Source organism: Bos taurus, chromosome 10, assembly GCF_002263795.3.
Source record: "Bos taurus isolate L1 Dominette 01449 registration number 42190680 breed Hereford chromosome 10, ARS-UCD2.0, whole genome shotgun sequence".
Classification (NCBI taxonomy): Eukaryota; Metazoa; Chordata; class Mammalia; order Artiodactyla; family Bovidae; genus Bos; species Bos taurus.
The window spans coordinates 25157760-25182233 of NC_037337.1; the positions used below are offsets into that span (position 1 = coordinate 25157760).

Below are 24474 nucleotides of genomic sequence, written 5' to 3' on the forward strand. Positions count from 1 at the left end.
TTTTATCTTCTTTGGTTCAAGGAAAGGGAAAGAAAAAAACCTCATTTCTCTTTTTTCCTTTTCACTGCAACAGGTTTCCTCGCAGTTTAACCCATGATCACTGGAGGGGAGCAGAGAGGCCAGTGTAAGCATCATAAGATATTTGAGCAGGACACCAGCTGGCAGAGCTTTAGCTTTCATTCTTCATTCATGCAGTGTGTTACAGCCTGATTCTCAGAGAAAAAAAATAGAAAGATTTAGATAAAGGATTCATTTTCATGTTCATAAGAAGCTAGTTTGAAAGTATTACTTGTTTGCTTCCTTTTAACACTTTAAAAATGCTTTCCCTTGGTGACTTCTATTGCATCTGATATGAAATCAAGCATCATTCTTAATGATATTTCCCAGAATACAGTATATCAATTTCCCCTATTTATTGGCAAGATTATTTCCACTTAAATAGACCATAGGATTTGCCTTCAATACCCTTTGAACTTCTGTCAAAACCACAGTGGTGGGCTTGCAGAATGTCTTATTCACCTTGATGACTTTCCACATAGCATTGCTCCTGTGTAAGGAGCTTGTTTTATAGGAAGTCAAGGTGGCAGTGAGTGAAGGTGCTTGTTATGAGCAAAAATGTTATGGAATGGGTAATGGAAAAGGTAGTTATAAATACTACCAACAATCATGTGGTCATTTGCAGTAACAAAAACTGTAATACTCAGAAATGGAGTATTTCCTGCCATATCAGTAAACAAGGATGTCACAGTCTTCAGCAACTGCAGCCCAATGCGAGCTCCTGAGCCTAAGGGCACTCAGGAAGGAGAAGAATATCAGTGATCTAACAACCATCAGAACTGCAGTCACTCCCTACCATGAGACTAAAGGAGCTCAGGATGTAAGAAACACAGATACTGGCCCCAAGATAGCTGAGGTGAATGGTAAAAGAGTGACTTCAGTGAGCCTGGACTCTTGCATCTCCCCATGCATAGAAGTGTGCTAGACTCCTTAACTTGTGCTTAGTCGCTCAGTCATGTCCGACTCTTTGCAACCCCATGGACTGTAGACTGCCAGGCTCCTCTGTCCATGGGGATTCTCTGGGCAAGAATACTGGAGTGGATTGCCATGCCCTCCTCCAGGGGATCTTCCCAACCCAGGGATCAAACCCAGGTCTCCTGCATTGTAAGTGGATTCTTGACAGTCTGAGCCACCACGGAAGTCCATCCTTAACTTGAGATATCTGTTTTTCTTTAATTAACAATAATCTTTTGATGTTCCGACTACCTTCACTTTGTTGCAAAACTTCTATACAACCGGCTCCTCTGCTCACCTCCTTCGAGCAGTTCTTTCAGGTTTACTTGAGATGCTATCTCCCAGGCTTGAAGTCCTAAAAATTCCCACCAGATAAAACGTAACTCTCAACTTCTGGTTGTGAATATTTTTAAAGTTGACAGTAGTTATGACAATCTCTTTTTCAGTTTGATATGAAAATATTTATGCATAGAGTAACCATTTTAAAATCTCTCCCCCACTTGCCTGCCTATGGAAACATATGAAGTGCAAAATACAAGTTAACATTGAATCTAATTGCATCTCAATAGTTAAGATGCAGGATCCAATGGGACAGTGTGGGTGAGGTATAAAAGGAAAAAACAACACTCAAAAATGGATAAGTGAACTTGATATCCCTTGAAGAGGGTGTGGCAACCCACTCCAGTATTCTTGCCTGGAGAATCCCATGGACAGAGGAGCCTGGTGGGCTACAGTACATAGGGTCATGAAGAGTCGGATGTGGCTGAAGCAACTCAGTACGCATGCACAAACCTGGTATACTCTTTTCAGGTGAAGGTTACATTGATTATGGTCGAATGAGGAATAATTGCATCATATTAACAAGAAGGAGATCCAACCAGTCCATTCTAAAGGAGATCAGTCCTGGGTGTTCTTTGGAAGGAATGATGCTCAAGCTGAAACTCCAGTACTTTGGCCACCTCATGAGAAGAGTCGACTCACTGGAAAAGACTCTGATGCTGGGAGGGATTGCGGGCAGGAGGAGAAGGGGACGACAGAGGATGAGATGGCATCACCAATTCGATGGACGTGAGTTTGAGTGAACTCCGGGAGTTGGTTGCAAGGAGTCGGACATGACTGAGCAACTGAACTAAACTGAACTGAACAAGGAGCATAGTTTTGCTGTTTTCTTTATTTGAAAGTGTGTGGTTAAAAGAGGTATAGATGGATGACCAGTTGACATAGAAGGTACTGGAATAGCTTTGTAGTGTCTCTACTAGCTGGAAATCTGTGACTCAGAATTTGTTTCTCTGTATTGTTCTGGGCTAGGGTCGACCATAAAAAGGATTGTGCAACCTTTAGAAGGTAGTTGTCATCAAGTAGCCACATTTTTTTTGCCCTGCTGGTTGGTGCAGGGCTCCAGTCACTGTGCAACTCACATGCGTTGCTGCTGATCTGCTAGCTCATCTTATTGTTGACTTACAGCCCCTTAACCTCCAACCAGATCTCCTCCTCATCATCTCTCTGTCTTGGGCCAAATGTGCATGTAGCATGATGATAAATATCCACTTCTCTTGAAGGTCACCCACTACCGTGAGATTGGAAGGAGGTGAGAGACAGACAAGTTTTAAGTGTGCTTTTGTGGGTTCCAGTCATCCTCATGGGTTCTAGTATGTCCTTAAATGCATTTTTCCATGCTTTTATCCATATCCAATTTTCCTTTCCAAATGACACTCTAGTTGATTTAAAGTAAATTCAGGCTCAGCACAAGATGCAAAGATAACAGCTTTGTATAAACTCCTCCACCAACTCTAGCAATTGCCTGAAAGTTCTGTTCCTTAAAATGAGTCTCTTGTTCTGTATCACTGTGGTTCTACTTTTCTGATTGTAAGCCTAATGGACACAAAACCTAAGAAGAAAAAAAAATTAAAGAAATTATATTCATGACAATTTCTGAAATTTAAACCCAGATTTATAATGTGAGATTTTTTTAGGTGCAGTTGCCACATTAAATTATTATAGAGCAAGTTTTCAAATTTAGACAACTTTGCACATGTTCTGTATGATTGATATTAACTTTAAACAGTCAAGACTGAGAACATATTACTGGAAAGTTAGTTTGGACATCTGTTCCTAAGTGACTTAAAAGGAACTTCCAGACCACAGATTAAGCAACCACACAACTACCATTTCTGGTCTGGGATCTGCAGGTGCATATTTCAGCTGGAGTTCTGCATCAGGGAAGCTCTCTTTTGTTAAACTCTGGGGTTTTTGTTTAGCTATTCCCATTACTTCAAGCACTGTGAGCTCCCAGAGAGCACAGAAATACTCTGCAGAATCTTCCAGTTGTAAGTCTGAAATGGTGAGGCTGATGGATTTACGAGCTTTCTGAAAATTTACAGAGTAGCGGCCATTCCTTGCATTCTGGCCAGAAGAAGCCTGACTAATAAGGTAAATCATCTCTCCATTGGGAAGCAGCTTGTACCAAAACATATAGCTCCAGATTGTTCCATACCGACAGTTCAGGGTGACTGACTGTCCCAGTTGACCGGATGTGTCTGGCTGGTCTTGAATAACATTCTGTGCCACACCAGATCCTGTGGGGAAAAAATCAGGAAACACAGCTGAAGTAATGAACAAAATAATGTAAGAATTAGACTAATTTGGGACCCAAAGAAAACCCAGATTGAAATCATAATAAGTATGCTTTTCCCCAACCCTCCTTTCCTCCCAAGTTCCTGTGAAGCACCACGCGCCTGTGTGCAGTCCTTTCACCCTGAACACACGCACCCATGTTTGGAAGCATCCCTACCAGAGAAGGTGAAGGCCAGGAGCACCCAGAGCAGACTGAAGAGCGGCATGAGGCATGGATTTCCCTGCACAAATGTGCTTAGTTTCTGCCTCAAGCTGAGAGTTCAGTGTCTTTGAGTGCCTGGCAGCACATATACATACTACCCGGTACCTCTGTGACTCCCCACAACAGGAAGTGGGGTTTGCCATGTTCATAGACCACGTGGTCTGTGCACATATGGGGAAAAAGTCTGGCTCACCACAAACTTTATTTTGTCTACTTGTCTCTTCCTGGTAATTGAGTTAGGCAGATCCTGAAAAGGAGTATGGAAAGAAAATTAGTGTTAAAGGTATAAGCTGAGGGGAACTGAATTTTAAACAAGTTGACAAAAATTGATAATCATTCAGTAAAATAATTTTACCAGCTCATTTAAGATAGAATTTAGTATAGGCTATGAACTCTTTTTGTAACTTACTGGTCATTCATTTAACCTATACTTACCTTTCCTCCATTCAGAAACAATGACTTTTTTAAAAAATCCACAGATTTTCAGCTCTCTTGGTGAGAAGCTATCTTATCCAAAATAATTAACTTATCTTTTTTTTTCCTTAACTAGGTTTTAGGGCTCTATTTAGATTTTTTAGTAACTAAAATTACTTTAACATGAAATGAAGAAACATCAGTTCTTCTGACTGTCAGAATCTATTCATTTGTATGTGTTTTTATGAAACTGAAACAGGAATAGAATATCGTTCTTTTGAAATCCGACATTGAATCTTATTAGACTTTGAGGAGGATCAGGATATTCAGTCTTGTTGCCTCTACGAGGAGAATTGTACTTATTAGATCATGTGTCCTAGAATTGTATTGATGTCACTCTGAAAGCTATAAGATATTGATGAAGAAAATTGAAGATAATGCAAGTAAATATAAAAATAGTTCATGTTCATGGGTTTTAAGAATAAACAATGTTAAAATGTCCTCTGAACCAGAGCAATCTATAGATTTAATGCAAGCCCTCTCAAAATAGTCATGGCATTTTTCACACAACTACAGCAAATAATCCTAAAATTTATATAGAACCACAAAAGGCCATAAATAGTCAAAGCAATTTTGAAAAAAAAAAGAACAAAGTTGAAGGCATCACAGTCCCTGACATCAAAATATGCTTCAAAGGTGTTATAAAATAATCAGTAAATCTTATAATAAATTTTAATTTGCATAAAAAAATAAAATACACATTGCTGGCCAAAAAACAGAGATTCAGTCAATGGAACAGAATAGGGAGTCCTGATTTTAACCCTTGTATACATGGTGAATGAATCTATAACAAAGGAGGCAAGAATAAGCAATTGGGGGAAAGACTGCTTCTTCTATAAGTGGTGTTAGACAACTATACAGCTACATGTTAAAGAATTAGAATATTTTCTCACAGCATATACTAAAATAAACTCAAAATGGATTAGAGACTTAAATATAAGACCTGAACTCATAAATCCTTAAAGAAAGTATAGGCAATATGCTTTATGAGGTTCATCTTTGCTATATTTCTGTCTGTATTTCCTCAGGCAAGGACAAAAAAGAAACAACACAGAAAATAGGGCCTAATTAAATTAAAATATTTTGCACAGTGAAAAAAAAAACCATTAACACACAAAAAAGGCAATCTATCAAATGGGAGAAGATATTTGGAAGTTATTGGTCAACAAGGGGTTAATGTCCACAATATATAAAAAAAAATTTTGCACACAATATCAAAACCACAGGCAGAGGACATGATTAGGCATTTTTCCAAAGAACATACAGATGGCAAACAGACACATGAAAAGATGTTCAGTATCTCTAATCATCAGGTAAATGCAAATCAAAACCACAATGAGATATCACCTCACTCCTACTTTGTCATGAATACTATCATGACAAAAATGAAAAATAATTGAGTATTGTCAAGGATGTGGAGAAAAGGGAAAACTTGTGTATTCTTGCTGGGAAAGTAAGCTGGTGTAGCCTCTATTCAAAAGATTCCCCAAACCAATAAAAATATAACTAGTAGTTATATATATATATAATAGTAGTAGTTTATATATAATAAATATAACTACTATATGATTCGGGGCTTCCCAGGTGGCTCAGCAATAAAGAATCCACCTTCAATGCAGCAGACACAATTTTGATCCCTGGGTCAGGAAGATCCCCTGGAGTAGGAAATGGCAGCCCACTCCAGTATTCTTGCTGGGAAAATTTCCAGAGACAGAGGAGCCTGGCGATCTATGTTTCCATGAGGTTGCAAAGTGTCGAACATGACTGCAATGACTTAGCATGCACTTGCATTATACGATTCAGTAATTCCATTCCTGGGTATCTATCAGAAGAAAACAAAAACACTAATTCAAAAATATGTATGCACCCAAATGTTCACTGCAACATTATTTCCAATAGTGAAGATATATAGAAACAACCTCAGTTTTCACTCATACGAATGGATCTAGAAGATATATATGTGTCAGTGTGTGTGTGTGTGTACAATAGAATATTACTAGCCATAGAAAAGAATAAAATTTTGCCAGCTGGGACAGCATGATAGACCTGGAAGATATCGCACTTAGCGAAATGTCAGATAGAGAAAGACAAACACTGTGTGCTTTCACTTTTATATGAAATCTAAAAGCAAAACAAATTAACAAATATAACAAAACAGAAACAGACTCAGACATATAGGGAACAAATTACTGGTTACTAAGGGGAAAGGGGTGGGTGTAGGGGTGAAATAGGTGAAGGGGATTAAGAGGTAGAAACTTCCACTTACAAAATAAATAAATTAAAACTAGGTAATGTGCAGTGAAGGGAAAGAATCAACCCTGCCAAGAACTTGACTGTAGCCAGTGAAACTGATTTTAGACTTCTTGCATCCAGAACTGAAAGAAGATAAATTTGTTTCAAGTGATCAATTCATATATGAACACTGAACAGATATTTTCTGTTTGCTTTGCCCCAGTCATAGGATGAGATGTGAGTATTTGCAATTTGCAAACGTGAGTAATTGCAGTTGTGAGTTACTTGTATTTGCAATTATGGTAAGGCAGATTTGAATATTCTTGAGACACCCAACTAAACTGGATAACATCTTTATTGGAGTCATTTTCTCTCCTTTTAGATCCTTTCACTTTTTATCAATTTGGTGTCCAGCATATTGTGTTTAAATATTTACTTTAAATCTGTAGTCTTATCTAGATACTCTCCTAGCTACAAGTCAGAGGTTCTAGTGCAGAGGGAAATATAGGAGATATTCAGAAGGGAAAAGACCAAATCCCAAATTCGTTGGGCCAAAAAGTGTTTGTGGTTAAAGCTGTACTAGTGTAGGTAAGAAATACTAAACAGGGCAAATACCTGGTAACGGCATCACGGTGTGACTGTGGCTGGAGGAGAGGCTGAGCTGAGAAACAGTAATTTCCAATTTTATTGGAATGAAGAAGGAAAGAATTGGTTTGGATTTCAGTATTATTTCAGGGTATGAAGGCAGAAAGTTGACACATCTATCAATTTTAATGAATTTTTTACTTCTTGTAGATAGAAATTAAGTACCTTTCAAGATAATTAATAGAAGAGATCCTGGGTTAAGAAATGTGATGAGTGTGAGAAGTTTTGAAAAAGGTCACTGTAGGAATTGACAATTAGAAATGATTACAGAGAAAAAGAATACTTTCTTGGAAGTACTGTGGGTCTAGTTAGTGTTGGAGGTGATAACAATTTCAGTGACACCAGTCTGCCCATCTGTGTGATTTTCTTGAACTCTGCTTTATCAAAGTATATAAGAAAGTAGATTTTTTTTTTGTAATTTGATCTTTATAATGACTGAACAGTATTCCATGGTATGTGTGTAATATAGTGTTTTGAATCATTACCCCAATGAGGTACATAATAAGGCAGATATTAATCCATGTTTAAGAATTAATATCATTGACATGACATAGAAATAACTCAAAACAATGAAGTTAGTGACTAAAGACTGATTGAAGGAGGGCTGTGAAGTTTAGATATTGTAGAAAGAGAAATAAAAGATTGGAAACTTCTTTTTTTTATTTTTTTTTAATTTTATTGTATTTTTAAACTTTACATAATTGTATTAGTTTTGCCAAATATCAAAATGAATCCACCACAGGTATACATGTGTTCCCCATCCTGAACCCTCCTCCCTCCCCATACCATCCCTCTGGGTCGTCCCAGTGCTCTAGCCCCAAGCATCCAGTGTCGTGCATCGAACCTGGACTGGAAACTTCTGAGAAATAAGATAACAATAGAGAGATCTGGGGACTAAATGATCATAAAGAGTCAAAGAACGAATGCAGCAGAAGTATATGAGTGTAAGAATCTGAGGATGCAAGATTTAGACAGGATATAAGATTTCAGAGGTGGAGCAGCATCTAACTGGAGAAATATCATCACATCTTTCTGGAGTGTGTCCATGGGAGTTTGTGACTGAGAGGGATCCTAATTGATAGACTTCAGAGTTGGTGAGTTCAGGTTTCTCTCTGAATTGTCCTCTCTGAATTTAAGTCAAGGAGTATTTTAGGTTACAGTAGAATCTCATGTGTTTACATCTTCAATATATAAGGAAGAGTGTGGCGGTGTCACACTGAATAATTCTCACAAACACACAGGATTGTAAGCGACAGTGCAGGGAGAGTTCGTGGAAGAGCAACTCTCTGAGAAAACGCTGAGCGCATGTTTATTGGTAACTTGTCATGTAATTTTTAACTAAGAGCAGTAAAGCAAGACAGAGACCAGCACTCTGGGGTTAAGGAAGCTACCTCCTGGAGGTCTGCAGGAAATCACATGAGAGTCCTAAAGAAAGGTCTTTGAAGAAAGGGGGTTTTTTTTTTATCATGCAGAACAGCATCTTGCAATGCTGACCTGTCAACCAGAACATCTAACTTAAAGGCAGGGGAGAGCAAGCAAGGAAGAGGGAATGAGTAAGATTCAATTCCAGGAGACATTTCTGAGAAAACAGTAAAACATGGTTCCCACAGAAGAGTCATGTTTATAAAGATGAGAGTGATAAAAGGAATAGGGAAAAGTAGGGGTAAAAGGCAAAGCCCCAAAGGGTCAAAGACAAGAGTCTGTTTTTTGGGGGGTGTGGTAGTGACAAGAATGCTGTTTTCATCTCTAAATTTGAAGTGTTTTAGATGAGGGAGGACCAGAAGTAACCACAAGTGAAAGAGCTCTATTACAAACAGTCAGGTTTCAGTTAAGATATGCGGAAGGAATTTTTACAGGGGCTACTGAATGTTTATTTTCAATAGAGTGAGGATTTAGAGGGCAAAGTAGAAAGAAGTGTGGGATGGTAAGAGGTAGTCAGGTCAATGTAGAAAATTAAACAGATCAGACTCCTTGGTGAATCATTCCTCTCTGCAAGGAGTCAATCAGAGGTAGACACAAATGTGCCTTCAAAGGTCCTAATACAGAGGAATGTGGACACAACCAGATCAACTGGTGCTCAAGTCTGTAAGAAGATGTCATAAATCAGTAAATTTTGGCTATCCCAATGGATTATTTTCAGCAGTTTTCTTTTCTGTGTGTTCAGGAAATTGTCTTCTCCATGTGCCATGAGTGTATACACTTGTTACTTGTTTCTTATAACCCTCTTACATCTTATCTACTTTGGGGCCAAGTCAGTTTGAAATCACTTAGTATGTTGCACATTTCATGCAATTCTGATAGAATGAATTAGATATTCTTCTAACTTAGAATCAGTCTCTCAGATGTGCCTAACAGATGGAGTTTGTGAAACATTAAACCTCAATGTGGCGTCGTTCACATCGTATTCTTAGATATTCAAAAAGACTGAGAAATTTGTCCTGGTGTGTAGGATGTGTATGGAAATGTAAATGGCTATGCTTATCATACTTTGGAAGTTGTTTTGATTTTGTGAGTGAAATCTGAGGTAACAGATACTTGTACTCAAGTCTCGGAAAGTACAGTGAGAGGTGCTCTAGCACTTTCCAAAGATCAGCATATCCCTTCAGGACACTTTCAGTCACCTTTCCCCTCATTTCCTCCTCTTCCCAGCTTTAGAGCTCACTTGCTTATTTCTGCACTTTGCTTTTCCTAAAACATATCTTTCTGTCTGTTTTATTTACTGAAGCGTTCTCAGTAATTAACATAGTACCTGATGAATAGTAGCTGCTTAATAAACATTTATTGAATAAAGAAATATTCTTGGCTGAACATTTTACTGACAATTGCTAGGGATGCAATAAAATATAGAGGGCATGAGTTAGATCTTCTATAAAAATAGAAGAAAGAGTCAAAGGACATCACATGGGATCTCATAATGAAGATAAGAATGTATTCCAAAATCCTTATTCATTCATGGACTCATTAAATTTTGCCTTCCTATTTACCTTTTTTCTTTCCTTCTTCCCACCCTTTCTCTTTTCCTTCCTTCCTTTTTTTATTCCCCATTCCTATCATTATTAAATGTGAAATTGGTCCCCAACTATTTTGTTAGGCTCTTCCTGTGAACTTCAGCTCATTCCAATACACACTTCTCTTTATCTCTGACATTCTTCATAGATTGTGATAAATGGCATAAATTTATGCTTGTTTTATTTTTTCTTTGAAAATTTATTTATTTTTAATTTTATTATTATTATTATTTACTTTACAATATTGTATTGGTTTTGCCATACATCAAATATTTTTAATTATTGTGTTTGTCATAAGGTGGTGGACACCAGATAGTTTGAAAGATTATGATTGCATGTAGCTAGGTAGAGTCCCCTGGAAAGATGCAAGGAATTCTCCTAACTTTGCAAAAAAGAATAACAAAAAAATGTTCATTTAGACATCAGTTGATACTCACAGTCAGTGTGTTATCACAACTATAAGTTGATGTAAATGTAAACAATGCATATGATGATTCAGCAGTGTGCCCAAGGAAGCACAGTGCTTGTCAATCCTAAGGTAGTGAACCAATTTGATTAATAAAAAGCCTCTTCTTATATTGGGGCTTCCCAGGTGGCACTAGTGGTAAAGAACCTGCCTGCCAGTGCAAGACATATAAAGACACAGGTTCAATGCCAGGATTGGGAAGATCCCCTGGAGTAGGGCAAGGCAATCCACTCCAGTATTCTTGCCTAGAATCCATGGACAGATGAGACAGTCAGGATACAGTCCAGAGGGTCACAAAGAGTCAGACATGACTGAAACGACTTAGCATACATGCACATTGTGTATAGATAAAGTATATTTGGATTGTTAAAATAAAAAATACAGGTAATTTCCTATTTGTGGAGGATGCAAGATATGTCTTCTCACTCTGTTGAAGTATGACTGTTTACAGCATATAGAGGGCAAGATGCCACTTCTCCAAAAATTTTAAATGTGCCCTTTATTGAACACCTAATCAAATTTTCTAGTATCTAATTCATATATCTAATTAAATTTTTCATGTACATGCCAAAGTGATTCTACAAAGATGTGTAAGACAACATTCTTTATGATAGCAAAGAAAAAGAAACAATTATTCATTAATGAGTTAAAAATTAATTAATTATTAATTAATTTAATGATAAAATGTTTCAAAGTACTAAATAAGCATCAGAAAGAACGTAGTGGGCCACTCCACTTTGTTTCAACTGTAGAAAGAGCTCCAGGACATTATTAAATGAAAATCAAAAGGCACAGTGTAAAAAATCCAAATAAATTCAATTTAATGGCAAATCGTTTGATCTGTCTGTGTGTACACATGTATGTATGTGTATAAATGTGTATGCAGTTGCATAAAGTGATGTGCAAAGATATGTGTGCATGTGTTCAATTGTGTCCAACTCTTTGCGACCCACTAGACTGTAGCCACTCAGGCTCTTCTGTCCATGGAATTTCTCAGGCAAGGATACTGGAGTGGGTTGCCATTTCCTACTCCAGGGAATCTTCCTGACCCAGGAATTGAACCTGCCTCTATTGTGTCTCCTGCATTGGCAGGCAGATTCTTTACCACTGCACCACCTGGGGTTCAATTCAGTTCAGTGGCTCAGTCGTGTCCGACTCTTTGCAACCCCATGGACTGCAGCAGGCCAGGCTTCCCTGTCCATCACAAACTTCTGGAGCTTGCTCAAACTCATGTCCATTGAGTCAGTGATACCATCCAACCATCTCATCCTCTGTCATTTCCTTCTCCTCCTACCTTCAATCTTTCCCAGCATCAGGGTCTTTTCAAATGAGTCAGTTCTTCGCATCAGGTGGCCAAAGTACTGGAGCTTCAGCTTCAGCATCAATCCTTCCAATGAATATTCAGGACTTATTTCCTTTAGGATGGACTGGTTTGATTTCCTTGCAGTCCAAGGGATTCTCAAAAGTCTTCTCCAACACCACAGTTCAAAAGCATCAATTCTTTGGCGCTCAGCTTTCTTTATAGTCCAACTCTCACACCAATACATGACTATTGGAAAAACCATAGCTTTGACTAGATGGACCTTTGTCACCAAAGTAATGTCACTGCTTTTTAATATGCTATCTAGGTTGGTCATAGCTTTCCTTTCAAGGAGCAAGCGTCTTTTAATTTCATGACTGCAGTCACCATCTGCAGTGATTTTTGAGCCCCCCAAAATAAAGTCTCTCACTGTTTCATTGTTTCCCCATTTATTTGCCATGAAGTGATGGGACTGGATGCCATGATCTTAGTTTTTTGAATGATGAGTTTTAAGCCAACCTTTTCACTCTCCTCTTTCATTTTCATCAAGGGGAAGCCTTTCATCAGGGAAAACTTTCACCTGGGGAACTGTGCAAAAATATATGTAATTGAAATAAACAGGCTGATAGGATATACATTAAACTGTTAGAAAAGGACAGTGGGAGGAATCTCCTTCATTTGGTGGAATGAAGGAGATACAGCTATGAGCCTTCACTTTTGCTCTGCCTGAGACTTTTATGAGATGGATCTATATGCTGCTTAGAGAATATAGAAAATGATGAAAACTCTTTATAGAGGCAGAACTTCTAGACAGATTAAAAATAAATATTAACTTAGTTTTTGTTTCCTTAAAATTTTTTTATCACAAACATGTGTTCTAGAGTAATAACAAAATAACATCTCAGATTTTCCTCTGAGTAAGATCAATCTGCAAGTGAAACAACTGTAATAATATGCGTTTCTGACTATGGATTTGTCCTGGGTCCAAACGAAAGAAGCCTTTGGAACAGGAGAATTAGTTGTGTTTTCCTTATCTTTTCATCTTTAACACACTGAAACCAACATTTTATTGACACTAGGAGGAGCCATGACAAACTATTAATACCTCTTCACTTTATTCCTGTGTTAAAATTATGATTCTTAGTTTCCTTATCATTCATAGCCACATCAACCAATGAAGCACTTCTTCCTTGTCCTCTTTTTTTTTTTCTTCCTTGTCCTCTTTCCTCTTCTTTTCTTTATCCATCTTCTTCCATTTCCCTTTCCTTCATTTCCCTCATGTCTTACTGCTCTTCTGATTCTCCTTCCAAATGATTCTAGATTTGCTCTCATGACGGGTCCCCCAACTCTGCTCCCCCATCTTCCCACCAGAGAGATACTGCACAGGTGCAGCCCCGTCTGTCCCAGTGTGCCTCTCTCAGGATGCAGTAGTACACAGCAGGGTCTCTCAGGGTGACCTGGGGCAGGACCAAGGTGCTGGACTTTCTGTCTGAAGCTACGTGCAGAGAGGCCATGCTGCTGCTCACTGTGCCTCATAAGCCATGAATGACATACTGTGGACTCTGATTGGGATTTTGCCGATACCAATGTATATACTCATTTCCACCAATGGTAGAGTGGTTACAAGGCAGGTTTATATCCTCTCCTTCAGCACAATCCATGGAGCTGGGCTGGATGGTCTTAGCATTAATCACAGTCCCCTAAAGGGTCAAGAATATAAAATTATCCCTTGACAACATATCAGTGTAATTCTGTGGATCAAGGGCACAACACTCCCCAAACTGTCTAGACCTACCCCCTACTCCAGTGTTTTTATCTATGTCCTGAGAAATATTATTGATGCCTATTATATAGGGTCCAAAGACACATGGCAAGAATCTAAGAACTCTACAGGCTTTATCCCAGGGTCCTTGGCTCAATAACCCCAGAGATTTCTTCCAACCTACTTACTGCTAAGGTCTCTTCCGGATCATGGCTATGGAATAACATGTCATGTTGAAATTTGCGCTCACTAGCAAATGCATAGATCTGTTCTCAATTCCATTGCTATAATGCTGAATAAAACACAGGAAGAAGAGTAGAGAGCAAGTGAAGCTTTATGGTCCCTTGACCTCAAAGTCAACCCTTGTAGACATAGAACACTTACCCAAGGTCAGAAAAACAGTTACTCCAATCACCAGCCTCATACTTCAAGGACAAACCAGGATTGTGGGCTCAGAGCTCACACTTGTGTCTGCTCCTAGGCTTGTTTCCAGAGAACAGACACAACTGCTGCTGTTAGAGACTTACAACCAGTGCAGGTATCTGTTGCAGTGTGTTGTTGCCAGGATCACTCAGCCAATGATCAAGCAGTTCCTTGTCTAGGTCTTCCTGCCCTGTTTTAGTCACATCCCACAAAGAAGGCGAGACATCCCCAACTCACAGGGTACTGACTGATATTCTCGTGAAGTTTAAAGTCTGGCTCTGGAAAAGGAATATCAATCACAATAATGTGTCTATCCAGAACCTGTGTTCTATCATTTCTTCTTCAAAGAAATTTTCTGATGTTCTGAGAAGCTTGTGGAAAACATTGTTTAATCCCAGAAAACTTTACTGAGCTCTATATTGTAAAGAGATGAAAATTCCCATCCATTGTTCTAGCAAATGTACATGAGATTTCAAAGTAGGCTTGGTTGTTCTGAGGCACAGGAAATATTAGTAACATTGAGACAAAAAGCTAAATGTCTTGAGCTCAGACCTTGAAGCTCAGCATCCTGAAAAGGTCCTTGGAATCATGCACCTGTCTCCATCTAGGCAGACATTTCTCAATGCATCGGTTCTTGATATAGTAACTGATGGCAAGGATGGTAGTCTCCTCATCCTCCTTGAACAATGGTCCTTAATCCTTATGCCCTCTGTGCCCAAGTTTGTAGGTGCTCTGCACCAAAGATGCAGACACTGAGAGAAAAGACAGAAGGGAAAGCAAACTATCTGGGGTGGAGAAGGGTGGAGGTGGGTGATCCTGGCAGAAAAAGAGGAGTGAAGAGAAAAGAGCGTAAGCAATAGGGAAGGAAGAGTTAACCAGGGGTGGGAAATGGGAAAGCAGGGTTTAGGGAGGTACATGGAAAAGGTTTAGGCTATAAGGCTATGATTCCCTGAATCCTTGACCACATGCACTCAACAAAGGATTATAAAATCAGTTTATCAAAAGACAATGAAAATCTGTCATTTTTCTTCACTTTTCTGTGGAACATCGATGGAAAACCTGTTTCCTTTCCTTTATAGCCAGAAAGGACCACTGTTTCCAAATAAAGCAGCCCCCTCTTGTGACTGAATAAACAAACTGCAGAGCTAAACTCCCACCAGAAGTCAACCTTTTGAAAAGTTACTCATCTTAAAAGGTAAATATCCCTGGTGGCTCAGCTGGTAAAGAATCCATCTGTAATGTAGGCAATGGGGGTTAAATCCCTGGATCAGGAAAATCCTCTGGTAAAGGAAATGGCTGCCCACTCCAGTGTTCTTGCCTGGGTAAATCCATGGACAGAGGAGCCTGGGGGCTACAGTCTATGGTGTCCCAAGAGCTGCACATGACTGACAACACACACACATCGTAGTTGTACCACCTCTGTACTCAGCTGTGTTTTCTTAGTTCTATACCACTCCACAAAAGATTTTAATTATTTTTGGCTTCTTTGTTTTGTCATACCCCCATTATGATCCTCAGTTGTCAGCTTCTTTGTAGTTTTCCTTTTGTCTTTAACCTTCCCATATTTTAAGGTTATTCAATGTTTATAAAGAGAAGTTGCTACATATAAAGCACTCAAGAGTTATCTGTTTTCTGAATGAGTAGATGAGCTCTGGGGTCAAGTGCTTCTCCATAGTCCAAATCTTGCTCCTAAGGAGCCCCCTAAAATGATACACTCTGGCTGGCAATAAAAGCTGGAGATGCTTTTCACAGTTAGGAGAGTTTTGGCTCATTTCACGTAGATTAAAAAATGGGAATAATGAAACCTACCTCACAGGATTTTTATATTTAAATTAGATAATGAATCTGAAATGGAAACCAGTGCCTGACAAAGAGAAAGGTCAATAAATACCAACTTTCTTTGTTCTAGTAAAACCTACCTCTCCTTCAATGTCCAGGTCTGTGACCTATTACTGTTTGTTCTTTACTCCACATCGGTTCAATGATGGAAGCTTCTAGGAAATTCACTTAATCAATTATTTTTCTGGAGACAGTCATTATTTTTCCCTATTCCCTGGGGTCATATTCTCCTAGCCACATTGACACACTCAGAATACTGAGAGGACCCAGATGGAACCCTCAGATAAGGTTTTATTTTCATTAAAGTTTTTATATATTTATTACCTATTGGATATCACATTTCTCAGTTGGCTTTCCAAGATTTTGTCATTCTCATTATCTGTTTTCTTATTGATTTGAGGAACTTTTAACATATTCTGTTTAACATAATCTTCATCTGAGTCCTTTTTCAGAAATACATACTGCAAATATAGTTTATCAGTCTGTGTACTGACTTTCAAAACTCTTAGTAGTGATTTATAACAAACACAATTTAAAAATACATTTTCATGTTCATAAGATACTACCTTGAAAGTTTTGTTTGTTTTTTCTCTTTAAGCATTTAAAAAATATTTTAAGGTAATTATTGATAAGTATGATCCCGTTGCCATTTACTTTATTGTTTTGGGTTTGAATTTATACACCCTTTTTGTGTTTCCAGTCTAGAGAATATCCTTTAGTATTTGTTGGAGAGCTGGTTTGGTGGTGCAGAATTCTCTCAGGTTTTGCTTGTCTGTAAAGCTTTTGATTTCTCCTTCATATTTGAATGAGATCCTTGCTGGGTACAATAATCTGGGCTGTAGGTTATTTTCTTTCATCACTTTAAGTATGTCTTGCCATTCCCTCCTGGCTTGAAGAGTTTCTATTGAAAGATCAGCTGTTATCCTTATGGGAATTCCCTTGTGTGTTATTTGTTGTTTTTCCCTTGCTGCTTTTAATATTTGTTCTTTGTGTTTGATCTTTGTTAATTTGATTAATATGTGTCTTGGGGTGTTTCGCCTTGGGTTTATCCTGTTTGGGACTCTCTGGGTTTCTTGGACTTGAGTGATTATTTCCTTCCCCATTTTAGGGAAGTTTTCAATTATTATCTCCTTAAATATTTTCTCATGGTCTTTCTTTTTGTCTTCTTCTTCTGGGACTCCTATGATTCGAATGTTGGGGCATTTAATATTGTCCTGGAGATCTCTGAGATTGTCCTCATTTCTTTTAATTCGTTTTTCTTTTTTCCTCTCTGATTCATTTATTTCTACCATTCTATCTTCTACTTCACTAATCCTATCTTCTACCTCTGTTATTATACTATTTGTTGCCTCCAGAGTATTTTTGATCTAATTTATTGTATTATTCATTATATATTGACTCTTTTTTATTTCTTCTAGGTCCTTGGTAAACCTTTCCCAACCAAAAGACAAAGACTGGCTGAATGGATACAAAAACAAGACCCCTACATATGTTGTCTACAAGAGACCCACCTCAAAATGAGGGACACATACAGACTGAAAATGTAGGGCTGGAAAAAGATTTTCAATGCAAATAGAGATCAAAAGAAAACAGGAGTAGCAATACTCATATCAGATAAAATAGACTTTAAAACAAAGGCTGTGAAAAGAGACAAAGAAGGTCACTACATAATGATCAAAGGATCAATCCAAGAAGAAGATATAACAATTATAAATATATATGCACCCAACATAGGAGCACCACAATATGTAAGACAAATGCTAACAAGTATGAAAGGAAAAATTAACAATAACACAATAATAGTGGGAGACTTTAATACCCCACTCACACCTATGGATAGATCAACTAAACAGAAAATTAACAAGGAAACACAAACTTTAAATGATATAATAGACCAGTTAGACCTAATTGATATATATAGGACTTTTCATCCCAAAACAATGAATTTCACCTTTTTCTCAAGTGCACACGGAACCTTCTCCAGGATAAATCACATCCTGGGCCATAAATCTAGCCTTGGTAAATTCAAAAAAATTGAAATTATTCCAAGCATCTTTTCTGACCACAATGCAGTAAGATTAGATCTCAATAACAGAAGAAAAACTATTAAAAATTCCAACATATGGAGGCTGAACAACACGCTGCTGAATAACCAACAAATCACAGAAGAAATCAAAAAAGAAATCAAAATTTGCATAGAAACGAATGAAAATGAAAACACACAACCCAAAACCTATGGGACACTGTAAAAGCACTCCTAAGGGGACAGTTCATAGCAATACAGGCATACCTCAAGAAACAAGAAAAAAGTCAAATAAATAACCTAACTCTACACCTAAAGCAACTAGAAAACGAAGATATGAAGAACCCCAGGGTTAGTAGAAGGAAAAGGGAAGGGAAGTCGCTCAGTCGTGTCCGACTCTTTGCGACCCCATGGACTGTAGCCCACCAGGCTCCTCCATCCCTGGGATTCTCCAGGCAAGAATACTGGAGTGGGTTGCCATTTCCTTCTCCAGGGGGATGTTCCCGACCCAGGGATCGAACCCGGGTCTCTCGCATTGTAGGCAGACGCTTTACCGTCTGAGCCACCAAAACCTCACTATTTACCATTAAAAATTATGACTCTCCTTGAATGGAATGATCAACACTTAAATCACTATACTAAATGGTAAAGGTGAACACTCCTCTCTGAAATAAAAATCTTTTACAAAGCAATACCAAAAGCATAAGACAACTTCCAGTTACTACCAAAGACTGAAAGAATAATTCACCACCTGATTAAAGTACACATGCTGAAGACACAAACACTAGTTGAAGTATAGTCTTAAATACACATGCAAAACCAGCCACAAGTATACATATATACCCTCCCTTTTGAACCTCCCTCCCACCTCCCTCCCCATCCCACCCTCTTGGCTGATCCAGAGTCCCTGAGTTCCCTGAGTCATACAGCAAATTCCCGTTGGCTATCTATTTTACATATGGTAATGTAAGTTTCCATGTTACTCTTTTCATACATTTCACCCTCTCCTCCCCTCTTCCATGTCCATAAATCTATTCTCTATGTCTGTTTTTCCACTGTTGCCCTGTAAATAAATTCTTCAGTATCATTTTTCTAGATTCTGTATATAGGCATTAGAATATGATATTTATCTTTCTTTTTCTGACTTACTTCACTCTGTATAATAGATTCTAGGTTCATCCACCTCTTTAGAACTGATTCAAATGCATTCCTTTTTATGGCTGCATAATATTCCATTGTGTATATGTACCACAACTTCTTTATACATTCATCTGTCGATGGACATCTAGATTGCTTCCATGTTCTAGCTAGTGTAAATTGTGCCACAATGAACAATGGGATACATGTGTCTCTTTTAATTTTGGTTTCCTCAGGGTATATGCCTAGAAGTGGGATCACTGGATCACTCGGTGATTTTATTCCTAGTTTTCAAGAAAGCTCCATGCTGTTCTCCATAGTGGCTGTATCAATTTACATTCCCACCAACAGTGCAAGAGTGTTCCCTTTTCTCCACACCCTCTCCAGAATTTATTGTTTGTACACTTTTTAATAATGGTCATTCTGACTGGTGTGAGGTGATAACTCATTGTAGTTTTGATTTGCATTTCTCTAGTAATGAGCAATGTTGAGCATCTTTTCATGTGTTTGTTAGCCATCTGCATGTCTTCTTTGGAGAAATGTCTGTTTAGGTCTTTTTCCCACTTTTTGATTGGGTTGATTGTTTTTCTGGTATTGAGTTGTATGAGCTGCTTGTATATTTTGGAAATTAATCCTGTCAGTTGTTTCATTGGCCATTATTTTCTCCCATTCTGAGGGTTTCTTTTCACCTTGCTTATAGTTTCCTTTGCTGTGCAAAAGTTTTTAAATTTAATCATGTCCCACTTGTTTACTTTTATTTCTGTTACTCTAGGAGGTGGATCATAAAGAATTTTGCTTTGATTTACATCATTGAGTATTCTGCCTATGTTTTCCTCTAAGAACTTTATAGTTTCTGGTCTTACATTTAGGTCTTTAATCCATTCTCAGTTTATCTTTGTGCATGGTGTTAGGAAGTATTCTAATTTCATTCCTTTACATGTAGCTGTCCAGTTTTCCCAGCACTATTTATTGAAGAGGCTATCTCTGCCCCACTGTATATTCTTTCCTCCTTTGTCAAAAATAAGGTAGCCATAGGTGCATGGGTTTATTTCTTTCTATCTTTGGTCTATATTTCTGTTTTGCAGCAGTACCATACTATATTGATGACTGTAGCTTTCTAGTATAATCTGAAGTCAGGAAGGTTGATTCCTTCAGTTCCATTCTTCTTTCTCAAGACTACTTTGGCTATTCAGGGTCTTCTTGTATTTCGATATGAATTGTGAAATTTTTTGTTCTAGTTTTGGGGAAAATGCCATTGGTAATTTGATAGAGATTGTATTAAATCTGTACATTGCATTTGGTAGTACAGTATTTTCACAGTATTGATTCTTCCTACCCAGGAACATGGAAACTCTCTCCATCTGTTTATGTCACCTTTGACTTTTTCTCTTTCTGATTTTTCAGAAATGCTAGTGATTTCTGTGCATTGATTTTTTTAAATTTTATTTTATTTTTAAACTTTACATAATTGTATTAGTTTTGCCAAATATCAAAATGAATCCACCACAGGTATACATGTGCTCCCCATCCTGAACCCTCCTCCCTCCTCCCTCCCCATACCATCCCTCTGGGTCGTCCCAGTGCACTAGCCCCAAGCATCCAGTATCGTGCATCGAACCTGGACTGGCATCTCGTTTCATACATGATATTTTACATGTTTCAATGCCATTCTCCCAAATCTTCCCACCCTCTCCTTCTCCCACAGAGTCCATAAGACTGTTCCATACATCAGTGTCTCTTTTGCTGTCTCGTACACAGGGTTATTGTTATCATCTTTCTAAATTCCATATATATGCGTTAGTATACTGTATTGGTGTTTTTCCTTCTGGCTTGCTTCACTCTGTATAATAGGCTCCAGTTTCATCCACCTCATTAGAACTGATTCAAATGAATTCTTTTTAATGGCTGAGTAATACTCCATTGTGTATATGTACCACAGCTTTCTTATCCATTCATCTGCTGATGGACATCTAGGTTGCTTCCATGTCCTGGCTATTATAAACAGTGCTGCGATGAACATTGGGGTCGTTTGATGAGCTCCTGTCAATTAATGTTCCTTGGAGTCAGGAGTTCCCTGGAGTCAGGGTTTGGACTTAAGCCTCCTGCTTCCAGTTATCGGTCTTATTTTTACAGTAGTTTCAAAACTTCTCCTTCTATACAGCACCATTGATAAAACATCTACGTTAAAGATGAAAAGTTTCTCTACTGTGAGGGTCACTCAGAGAGGTTCACAGCGTTACATGGAGAAGAGAAGAGGGAGGAGGGAGTTAGAGATGACCCAAATGAGATGAGGTGGAATCAACAGTGGAGAGAGTGGGGTAGCCAGTAGTCACTTCCTTATGTGCACTCCACAACTGGACCACTCAGAGATGTTCACGGAGTTATACAGAGAAGAGAAGAAGGAGGAAGGAGACAGAGGTGGCCAGAGGGATAAAAGGGGGGAATGAAAAGGAGGGAGACAGATCCAGCCAGTAATCAGTTCCCTAACTGTTCTCCACCATCTGGAACACACATAAACTCACAGAGTTGGGTAGAGTAGAGAGGGGTTAAGGGAGGAGACACAGGCGACCTGGTGGAGAAAAAGGAGAGTCCAAAGGGAGAGAGAGCAGTCAAGCCAGTTATCTCGCTCCCTAGTGAAAAATGGGTCCTGAAGATTGGGTTCTTAAAGGTACAAAATTGGTAACAAATACATAAAAGCAAAAATTAAAAATCTAGAGTAGAGTTTGGAATTTCAAAAATACGATGTTAAAGAAAAGAAGAAGGAAAAGAAAGAGAGAAAAAACCAACAAAGAAAAACGAACAAGGTCGCGAAAATTATAAAGAAAATACAGGTACAAAATTGATAACTAATACCAAAAAGCAAAAATTAAAAATCTAGAGTAGAGTTTGGAATTTCAAAAATACAATGTTAAAAAAAAGGAAGAAGAAACATAAAGAGAGAAAACAAACAAACAAAAACAATGTCGCAAAAATTATAAAGAAAATACAGGTACAAATTTGATATCAAATACCAAAAAGCATAAATTAAAAATCTAGAGTAGAGTTTGGAATTTCAGATATACAATGTTATATATAAGAAGAAGAGAATGAAACAGAAAAAAAAAAAAAAGTCACAGAAATTATAAAAAAAAAACTGTAGGTACAAAATTGATAACATATACCAAAAAGCTAAAATTAAAAATCTAGAGTAGAGTTTGGAATTTCAAAAACACAATGTTAAAGAAAAGAAGAGAGAGAGAAAAAAAAAACAAGGTCAAAAAATTATAAAATATATATATGTGTGTGCTGAAGAAGAAAAAAATAGGGTCTTTTTTTTTTGGCAAAGTAATAGGTTATAAAAGTGAAAATTAAAGGAACAATAGAGGACTTAAAAAATTGTTTTTAATTAAAAAAAAAAGAAAGAAAGAAAGAAAGAATGATCGTAAAAATAGTAAAAATATATCTAGGACTTTCTCTGGTTTTGTTGTATTGTGGGTTCAGTTCATTTTTGGCTAGTTCCTTGGTCCGACTTATATTTCTCAAGATCTATAGGCCCCTTCCTATGTAGTCCGTAGTAACCACGGGGTTTTAATCTATTGCCCGTAGCTTCCAAGGCGTTTCCCTCTGTTATAACTTCTTCTGTTTGCTGGTCTCTTCAGTGTCTGGCTTCCGCCCTGACACAAAGGGGACGGTGGGGGAAACTTTTTTTTTTTTTTTTTTAGGCTCACTTGTTCAGTCGCGCTGTGGGGAGGGAGGGAGGGATGCTGCAAACAAATAATACTGGCGTGCGCTCGCAGTGCCTCAGCCACACTGGGTCTGCCCCCGCTCATGGCGCGTGTAGCCTCCCTGCCCACACTGCTCGGGCTCTAGGTTGTTCCGCCGAGAACAATCCGAGGCCGGCCCTGGGCTGCATGTACCTCCCAGGTCCAAGCCGCTCAGGTTCAGGCACTCGGGTAGTCCTCAGAGGCGCAGACTCAGGTGGGCCTGCATTTTGTGCCCTTCCCAGGTCCGAGCAGCTCAGGTGATGAGGTGTTTGGCGAATGCCAATGCTGCAACTTATCGCCTCCCCGCCACTCGGTTATCTGGGTGTAAAACCGGCGCACCTTCTCAGGCAGATGTTGACCATCCAGACCCCCAAGAAGTTTTAGTTAGCAAAGAAGCCTGCTTACAGCTTTATAGATAATGTCTCTCTGGGGCTGCGATTGCCCCCTTCCGGCTCTGGCTGCCTGTCACTGGAGGGGGAAGGTCTGCAGCCGGCTATCTCTGTTCAGTCCTTTGTTCCGTGCACGGGCCTGGCAGTGTCTTAGGTTGGGGCTGGCTTTTTGCGTGGTAGATATCCCACAGTCTGGTTTGCTAGCCCAAATTATTTCGCTCAGATAGTGCTCAGGGTATTCAGGCCAGATTCTTACTCTAAGCGATGCAGCCGGCACCGCGCCTCCCTGCCCAGCCCCCGCTTGCTAATGGCGTGTGCAGGCGTCTGCGCTGCTTCTCCGCTAGGGGAGTTACCGTAGGGCTCGCAATGTGCGAGTTTTAAGTGTTTATTTTTTCTCCCTGTTATGTTGCCCTCTGTGCTTCCAAAGCTCGGCACAGATTTGGCAGTGAGAAGGTTTCCTGGTGTTTGGAAACTTCTCTCTTTTTAAAACTCCCTTCCCGGGACGGAACTCCGTCCCTCCCTCTTTTGTCTCTTTTTTTGTCTTTTATATTTTTTCCTACCTCCTTTCGAAGAGTTGGGTTGCTTTTCTGGGTGCCTGATGACCTCTGCCAGCATTCAGAAGTTGTTTTGTGGAATTTACTCGAAGTTTAAATGCTCTTTTGATGAATTTGTGGGGGAGAAAGTGTTCTCCCTGTCCTACTCCTCCGCCATCTTGGCTCCTCCCCTCGCATTGATTTTCTATTCCGCAACTTTCCTAAATTCACTGATTAGCTCTAGTAATTTTCTAATACTATCTTTAGGGTTTTCTATGTAGAGCATCATGTCATCTGTAAACAGTGAGAGATTTACTTCTTCTTTTCTGATCTGGATTCCTTTTATTTCTTTTTCTTCTCTGACTGCTGTAGCTAGGACTTCCAGAACTATGTTGAATAATAATGACAAAAGTGGACACCCTTGTCTTGTTCCTGATCTTAGGGGGAAATGCTTTCATTTTTTCACCATTGAGAATAATGCTTGCTGTAGGCTTATCATATATGGCCTTTACTATGTTGAGGTAGATTCCTTATATGCCCATTTTTTGAAGAGTTTTAATCATAAATGGATGCTGAATTTTGTCACAGGCTTTTTCTGCATCTATTTAGATTATCGTATGATTTTTATCTTTCAGTTTGTTAATATGGTGTAT

General features: G+C 38.6%; 1 gene segment (V, D, J or C); it reads right to left on the reverse strand.

Moving 5' to 3' along the window:
- Nucleotides 1–2970: 2970 nt before the first annotated feature.
- On the reverse strand, nucleotides 2971–3910 carry LOC104968753 (T cell receptor delta variable 1-like). The segment is given in 2 exon segments: nucleotides 2971–3587; nucleotides 3803–3910. Coding segments are annotated over 2 exon segments (504 nt in total).
- Nucleotides 3911–24474: the final 20564 nt, after the last annotated feature.